This window comes from Amaranthus tricolor, chromosome 4, assembly GCF_026212465.1.
Source record: "Amaranthus tricolor cultivar Red isolate AtriRed21 chromosome 4, ASM2621246v1, whole genome shotgun sequence".
NCBI classification, from domain to species: Eukaryota; Viridiplantae; Streptophyta; class Magnoliopsida; order Caryophyllales; family Amaranthaceae; genus Amaranthus; species Amaranthus tricolor.
The window spans coordinates 25229454-25237578 of record NC_080050.1 but is presented as its reverse complement, the minus strand read 5'-3'; the positions used below and the strand labels follow the sequence as shown (position 1 = coordinate 25237578).

Genomic DNA, 8125 nt, shown 5'->3' with positions numbered 1-8125 from the left:
ATGGAAATGGAGTTGCCTTACGCTTACAACAAACATAACAATTTACATGTCTTCCATGGCTGCGAAGACTACTCTTCTAGATTCTTCGTTATCGTACGACACTCCGAATCAAGAACTCTATTGAAAATCCTAGCTCAAGCATTAATCCTTGCTCTTATAATCATGGTCTTAGCTGGAGTATTCGGATCCGGTCCAGGACCCGAACCCATACCCGGACCTGGATCCAATACTAAAGAATTCGATATGGATACTTTTACACCCAACAATTATAACCAAAACAGTATTAATGCAATCCCATTAGTTTTTCATGATCTTGCCAAACAAAGATTATGGACATCAAAGGATGAATCTCTAATTGTTAGTAACTACAAAGAAGAAAAACTGATAATCGAGATGAAGACAATGTCACCTTCTGATACCCTTCTAGAAACTTCCATTCAAAACGAAACCTTCGATTTCTCTTTCACTGATAGTTTCGGAGAAGGAGTTGGAAGCTTCTTAGACCGAATTCTTAAAATGGGTGGAATCATTTTAGCTCAATTAAGTCCAGATCCATCCATGTCATTTGAAGTCCCACCAAATTATAAAATTGTCTATTTTAGGAAACTCCACAATTCAACATTTATAGCAATGAGAAAAATAGCATATGCTAACACATTGCCATTATCAATATCATCATCATCATCTTCCATGACTCAAAGGAAGCTTCTAGAATTTCTATCAGAAGAAAAAAAGAAGGTGTTGGGTAATCTAGAAGATGTATTATTAGAACCCCCAAGATCAGCAACAGGGAAATCAAAAACATATCTAAGAAAAACAAAGTTTTTACCTGACCTATTGAATGATTCTTTAGAAGGGTATTCTAGAAGGGTTTATATTGATGTAGGGGGTGGACACGGGTCGACCCGTTGGTTTGAGCAAAACTATCCGACCCGGAATAAAGATTTTGATATGTATAGGATAGAGACGGTGCCTGAAACGGAGGTGGAATCGGATGATGCATGGGAGGGCCCACCAACACAGATGGGGATATCTGATTGGTTATGGAGGAATGTGAAGGCGGAGGAATATGTAGTGATGAAAGCAGATGCGGAAGTGGTGGAGGAGATGTTGAAGAGTAAGGCGATTGGATTAGTGGATGAGTTGTTTTTGGAGTGTAAACCGATTGGTAAAGGAGGGAATAGTAAAAGAGCATATTGGGAATGCTTGGCTTTGTATGGAAGGTTGAGGGATTTTGGTGTTGCTGTGCACCAATGGTGGGGTTGAATACTTCTTCTACTTTCTCATCATTCAACGTATGAGAGAGGGGTCTTATTTTCTCTTATTTTTTTGTTTTTTTTATTTTCAAAATGTGTAATTTCTTTGTTGCAAATATTTGTTGTTTATACATATGTAATTCGTGGGTTTTCTTTCAAACTCACTATAGTATTCTTAATTTGAGTATATAAGCAACTTTATTTAAGTTAATACTGTGTTTGGATAAGAATTTATAAATAAAAGGAAAGAAAAATAAAAAAGGAAAAAAGGAAATATAATGATTAAAAAAAATTATAACTTTTTAATGATTTTTCTACAATAATTTCACTTATTGATTAATCATAAATAATCTAAGTAATTTTTCCCTAACAAAATGTTCAAAAAAACCATTAATTTATGAGGTTGATTAATTAATCATTGTATAGATGAAGCACTATAGTAAAAAAATAGACTAATTTCAAGTTAGAAGTGTTCAAATCGGTTCAAATCGAATCTAAATTTTATATAATAGTAAATTCTAGTTAGATTAGAAGATCGAGTAAATTTCAAATGATCGTCTGTTTGGAACCCTTTTAAAGTTTCCTCAGTGCCAAACATTTCCCATCTTTCCTGTAAGATGTCATATTTTCCCACAATAGCCCAAGAACTCATCCGACAACTGCATAATTCTAAACATTTTGCTATTGTGCTATCATTCCATGCTAAGCTTCTAAAATTTGGGTTCTTAAGTGAAACTTTTCCCTCCAATCATCTCATCAATGCCTACATAAGATGTCACACTGTGAAATTTGCACACAAAGTGTTCGACGAAATGCCTGAACCAGACACCATATCTTGGACGTCTCTTATGGGGGGTTATACTAAAGCTTCACAGCCGAAAATGGTGATTTGGCTTTATGCCAAAATGCCCAAAGACATGGTGTGGCCAAATGCGTTTACCCTCTCCACAATCATAAATGCTTGTTCAGCACTTTCTGATGTAAAAACAGGGGAAGTTGTTCATGCTTATCTTGAAAAATATGGTTATAACAAAAACATCATTGTGTGCTCTTCATTGGTTGATATGTATGGAAAATCAAACAATTTGGTTTCTGCAAGACGAGTTTTTGATTCAATGCTCGAGAGAAATGTCGTTTCTTGGACTACGATGATGGCAGGGTATGCACAAAACGGTCAGGGATACGAAGCACTCAAACTTTTCAAGGATTATACCCATCTTGAAGATGATCTTCCTAATCAATTTATGCTGTGTACCGTTGTTAACGCTTGCGCGAGCTTGGGAAGGTTGGTATATGGGAAGGCCATGCATGCCGTTGTCGTCAAAAGTGGGCCTGAAAATGAAGTTGTTGCTTGTGCGCTTGCAGATATGTATGCTAAATGTGGATGCTTTGAGTTCTCACTTAAGATATTTAGGAGCATGCTTAATCCTTCTCTTATATCATATACTTCTATGATCATTTCAGCGGCGAAACATGGGTTTGGAGACGTGTCATTCGAGCTCTTTGAAGAAATGATTCTCAAAGAAATACGTCCTACCGATGTTACATTTCTCGGCATCTTATATGCGTGTAGCCACTTGGGACTTATCGGCAAAGGACTTCAAATCTTGAACTCAATGCAAACAGAACACGGTGTTGCTCCTGATGTGAGGCATTATACTTGTGTCGTTGACATGCTCGGAAGAAATGGGCGATTGGATGAAGCATATAGATTAGCGAAGGCGATAAAGCTACGGCATGATAGTGAGATTGCTCTTTTATGGGGTTCCGTTTTATCAGCTAGTAAGCTTCTTGGAAGGGTAGATATAGCAGCCGAAGCAAGCAAGTGGCTACTAGAAGCTAAGCAACAGATCGACACTGTTTATGTTTCAATGTCAAACATTCATGTTTTATCTGGGAACTGGGACGATGCCCAGAGCATTCGTTCAGAAATGAAGCGAGTAGGAGTGAAAAAGAAGCCAGGTTGCAGCTGGGTGGAAATTAAAGATTCAGTTTACGTATTCTACGCTCAAGATCTGTCCTCGTTTCCGAGAAGTGCTGAAGTGTTGGATCTCTTGAAGGACATGGAAACCAGGATGAAAGAACGAGGCTATGTAGGCGGGAGTAAAGGATTGGTATTAGTTGATGTAGAAGAGGAATCGAAGGAAGAAGTGGTGAGTTTACACAGCGAAAGGCTCGCCTTAGGCTTTAGTTTGCTAAGCATACCGAAAGGAGAAACTATTAGAATCATGAAGAATTTGAGGATGTGTGGAGATTGCCATGAAGCTTTTAAGCTCATTAGCGGCATAGTCGAGAGGAATTTTGTTGTGCGAGATGTGAACAGATTTCACCATTTCAAAAACGGGTCTTGTAGTTGCGGAGATTATTGGTAATATATGTTATTCGAAATTGAGGATCGAAAGAATCATGAACCAAAAATTCCAAGCGGGATTTATTTTACCACAACTATATATATATATATATATATATATATATATATATATATATATATATATATATATATATATATATATATAAACTAATGACACTATACAACATTTCGGTTTTACATATTTAATCAATCTTTACATTATAAAAACCATCAAACAAATCATAGTAGTTCAGCACCGTGATCTAGTGACATGATCAGGCCTGTGCAAACGATCAAATTTATCACTTTGATCACATTCAATGACGGGCAAATTAAAGAAAAGAAACCTAACAATAGCAAACACCACCAAAAGTAGCCATGGAAAAGTACATTATGTCCAGGCAGGCGTCCAGTGTTCCCTTGTGTTTAGATCATTGCTAGAGATGCAGTGTTATTGATCGCCATATGCTGCAAAAGATATAACACGAGTTACTTAGGGGATGCTACCAGTGACCGTAGCTCAATGGCAGTCTCATTTTACTAAATTGAAAATAGGTTTTGGACATGCACACACTTATCAAACTTAACTGTAGTTGTAAATGAAATCGATAGCCCTAATTTTACATACATTAATGAAATGAGTGCCAGACACAAACATACTAGTTTTGTAACTTTAATTGCCCAAAACACCAATAGTCAATCCTTAGAGTTCCCCAGAAAAATAAAAAAGCATGTAACTGAGAAAAAAAGTTAACTCGATATACATATATATGTTTAGCTTCTTGGTGTAATATCACTTTTACTTGTACTATGTATGTTTAGGTTGAGGGATTTCAAGGGAAAGGAACTGAAGGGATTTGGAGAGCTGTATCTTCTTTGTTTAGATGATAATTTTGGACGGAAGGATTTGGAAAGGGGTTTGAAGGGATTTAGTTCCTTAATTTTGTTAATAAACAAATCTTTCAGTAAAGACGGGTTTGAAGGGATTAGTTCCTTAATTTTGTTAATAAACAAATCTTTCAGTAAAGACGGGTTTGAAGGGATTTAGTTCCCCTCCTACATTGTTAACCAAACCAAGTGTTAGTACACTAGTCAGACAGTTCTCCTTGACAGCTAAAGCCTAATGGTACACAAAAGAAAGAAGAGAGCCACATAATATATACACAGATTGCAGTTAAGGGATAACTGGCCTTCTCGGGAAACAAATATGGCAATAGAACTAAAAAATCAGGATATAATTGATGTTATATTTAGCATCATGCTCGGAAGCCTAGATGAGGAAAATGGTCATTAGCAAAACAAAGGGGTTAGGGGAGTGGAGAGGAGGGGCATGTATGTTTTAAGAGGAGTTCATTGATTCAGCACATACCTTGTAAAGCTTCTGCAGGTTCATCCTTCACTATGACAACAGGGCAAGATGCATAGTTGCTGCAGTACTTGCTCACACTTCCCAGAAACATTCTGCAGAAATAGTTGTCAAGTTTAGTAAGGGTATGAACAACTTACGGCCCGTTTGGTTGTCAGAAATAATTGGTGAGAATGAAAATCAAGAGCTAGTTAGTGCAATTGTAGTAGAAAAATCTCTATCTCCCTATCTAATTTTCAGTTTATTTCAATTATATTTTAGAAATTCAGTTCAATTTAGTTTTTACTCATTACTTTCACTCATGTTTTTTGTACTCAGTAAGTCTAGTTTTATTCGAATAAGTTTAATTGAGTTCATTTCAGTTATGTTTCAATAAGTTTGCGAGAACAGGCCCAGATAAGAGTAAACATTTACCTCTTGATCCGCCCAAAAGCACGGTTCCCCATCACAAGCAAATCAGCATGCAGTTCATCAACAACTTCACATATTTTTTCCTTTGGTTCCCCAACAATTACTTGAGTTTTGACATTCACCTGAATAGAAAAAGGCCAACAAGCAAAATATTAAGTTCTCAGTAAAAAGAATAAGACATTAGCTAAACAGCAGTGAATACCAAAGACCTTAACAAGCATATTTTTAGAAGCAAAACAAAGAAAATCACTTCAAGTGCTCAATATTCGTGCAAAATGTCAAATACTTACCCATTGAGTTTGTTACAAATTGTTTTTGGTTTGGTTTTAATCAAAGATAATACACAGCTTGACAGCCTCAAGTCCTCAAGTATGTTCCCACGCATGTTTTCATGCAAATATCAGTTCAAAAATCTTTTTCCAGTAAATATAGAGCAAGAATAAATAAATTTATGCACCCTTAACAAAACACCACACTACTGTTGCGCTGGGAAGCATATCCATATATGGAGGGAGCAAAACTAGTTGGAAGGAACGATACTCCCAATTCCAAACAGCTCAGACTTCAAACTTTGGACTTCAGACTTCAGAGAGCATGCATAGTCCTCAGCATTGGCAAACAAGAAATATCGAGGAGTTTATTTGTTTTATTGTTCTTTGTCCACAAAAACAAGGTCACATGAAAGATTTCTCAATACGCAGAAGCGAAACTATATAGCAATTCATATTTCATAACAATGAGGGATCCAAAAGCCAGTCATTCAGAAATTTGTACAAAAGTTGAAACTTTCAGTTCCCTTAAAAACTATCATAGCTTCTCAATTAAGCAGGCTGGTAGCTGGCTATGACAGCTTTACAGAACTCAATCCACTAACGGCCATTTCTATTGAGGAAGTCTAAGATCCCAATATCTATTTCCATTCAACATTTAACATCCCATCTTCCAAAAATCCATGATATTAGGGTTCAAATTACAATTTACAACATTGCATAATGCCCAAAACTAAAGAATTGTAATCTATATTCCTTCAACAAGTAATGGGCAAATCGCGTTGATTTTATGACCTTCTTATGTCTTTTGATCTTTTTTGATGGTCTGCTTTCATCTAATCGTCTTGGACCTTGGTCATACGATTGATGATGATATAAACAAAACACACTACAAAATTTTAACAAATCATCGGCTAAAAATCAAAATTGATCAAAATGAACTCACATTCTTTTGGGTAGCAATTTCTAACGCATGATTAACAATAGCATCAGTAACACGTTTTTGATGAGCTTCAATCGCAGCAGTAAAAGCTGGCACCTCCAAACCTAGATTAACAAAATTAAATCAAATCAATAACAACCCAATTCAAACTCTAAATCAAAAATTCAAATCAATCACAAAACTTAACTGGGTCCCCCAAAAGGAATAGAACCAGGATTGATCCCCACAGCAATAGAAGGCGGAGGTTGAACATGAAGGATAACAAAAGATCCACCATCTTCAGGTGATTTAACGCTGACATTATCAAGCGCCCATTTAAGGGCGTTCATGCTTTCATCGCTTCCATCAACTGCAACCACCACGCACTTCAGAGTTCCCGCCATAGCCATCTAATTCTAATGGAATTGTTCTCCAAATGACGTGAAATAGGGTTTTTTTTCTGAGGTTGAATTTGATAATTGTGTCTCGAATTCAATGGAAAGGTCAGAGAAAGAATAGGTAGTTAAATGTCTCTTCAATTTGCCAATAGCTATGACAGCCAGCAGCATTTGATCAGAAACCCATGGTTTTTTTTTGTTCAAGGATTATTATAAAAACCACCTACTGCCTTTTCTATGTGATCATCTTCATGGGTTAGGACTTTTGTGTCTTATAATGACAAGAACTAGATTATTCATGTGACTTTGAGCCACTTCTTTTTTTATTTTTACTATAAAACACATCTTATTCAATAATTACTCGGCTCTTAGTAATCCACTTCAGACAATACTTCAAAATATTCGATATCTCCACCGCTTTTGACTTGACCTAAAATAACTAATTTAAAATCAATTTAATAATCCTAGTGAACATTTTTAATTGAAACACTGCATTTTCTCTTATAAGGTGTACCACATGATTTTTCGATTTTCATGCTATCTATTTTAACATTTAAAAATTTAAAAAGTGCATAATGAAAAATCGCAAAAAGTTAATAAAATGAAAAAATGCGTTAAACGAATCAAACAAAATTCTTATTCATACATCACATGTTGCCACTCCTAGCTTGAGTGTTAGTACATCATCTCCCTATGAGTACCTTGACTACCCGAATCACCTTTTAGAGCGTGAAGCCTCGACTATAATTTAGGAAAAATTAGGATCCTTGCATGCATGGGCTTACTTTTTGTCTAACTTGGGCCCCTTGATTTTGGGGTTGATTTCCACTTTGCCAACTCTGTTGTCAATAAGCTTTTAAACAAATGTTGGTCATTTTGGTGAAAATACTTAATGAGAAGCTTCTAGCGTCAAATTGATCATGTCAAGGACTAGTCGGACACAATAAATTTGCACTAAGTCTGCTATAGTGTTAAGGTTTGTCTCAAGAGAGATTGTTGGTTGAGAGGCTTGCTTTTGCTATCTAGCCCTTCTTGTAGTAAGATCACCTTAGTGATTGAATCTGTACAAGTAACAACGGTTAGAAGGGCCCATAGATGTTCTCGGAGAACCTTCTCCGATGTCGTATTAATCTGAGATAAGTACCTACTACTT

The 8125-nt window shown here is 36.1% G+C and overlaps 3 protein-coding genes across 3 annotated transcripts; 2 read left to right on the top strand and 1 right to left on the bottom strand.

Annotated features, from left to right (window-relative positions):
* On the top strand, positions 1 to 1266 carry LOC130810882 (uncharacterized). Its single transcript, XM_057677006.1, has one exon. The coding sequence runs from the start codon at positions 1 to 3 to the stop codon at positions 1264 to 1266; it is 1266 nt and encodes a 421-aa protein (XP_057532989.1).
* A 563-nt stretch (positions 1267 to 1829) lies between these two features.
* On the top strand, positions 1830 to 3721 carry LOC130810536 (pentatricopeptide repeat-containing protein At4g15720). The gene has a single exon (XM_057676638.1). It carries the CDS (start codon positions 1874 to 1876, stop codon positions 3626 to 3628), a length of 1755 nt encoding a protein of 584 aa, XP_057532621.1. The 5' UTR covers positions 1830 to 1873; the 3' UTR covers positions 3629 to 3721.
* A 63-nt stretch (positions 3722 to 3784) lies between these two features.
* LOC130810537 (universal stress protein PHOS34) lies at positions 3785 to 7258 on the bottom strand. Its single transcript, XM_057676639.1, has 5 exons — positions 6783 to 7258; positions 6599 to 6699; positions 5387 to 5505; positions 4976 to 5067; positions 3785 to 4074 (listed from the first exon to the last, which is right to left on the bottom strand). Exons 1-5 carry the CDS (start codon positions 6982 to 6984, stop codon positions 4058 to 4060), a joined length of 531 nt encoding a protein of 176 aa, XP_057532622.1. The 5' UTR covers positions 6985 to 7258; the 3' UTR covers positions 3785 to 4057.
* Positions 7259 to 8125: the final 867 nt, after the last annotated feature.

Bases quoted from the DNA above. Each gene is read 5' to 3' on its own strand.
- LOC130810537 (XM_057676639.1), bottom strand. From the start codon at position 6,984: ATGGCTATGGCGGGAACTCTGAAGTGCGTGGTGGTTGCAGTTGATGGA. The intron at 5,506-6,598 runs GTGAGTTCATTT...TTTTCTATTCAG, and splicing joins AAATTGCTACCCAAAAGAAT to GTGAATGTCAAAACTCAAGT. The intron at 5,068-5,386 runs GTAAATGTTTAC...CTATTTCTGCAG, and splicing joins GCTTTTGGGCGGATCAAGAG to AATGTTTCTGGGAAGTGTGA.
- LOC130810882 (XM_057677006.1), top strand. From the start codon at position 1: ATGGAAATGGAGTTGCCTTACGCTTACAACAAACATAACAATTTACAT.
- LOC130810536 (XM_057676638.1), top strand. From the start codon at position 1,874: ATGTCATATTTTCCCACAATAGCCCAAGAACTCATCCGACAACTGCAT.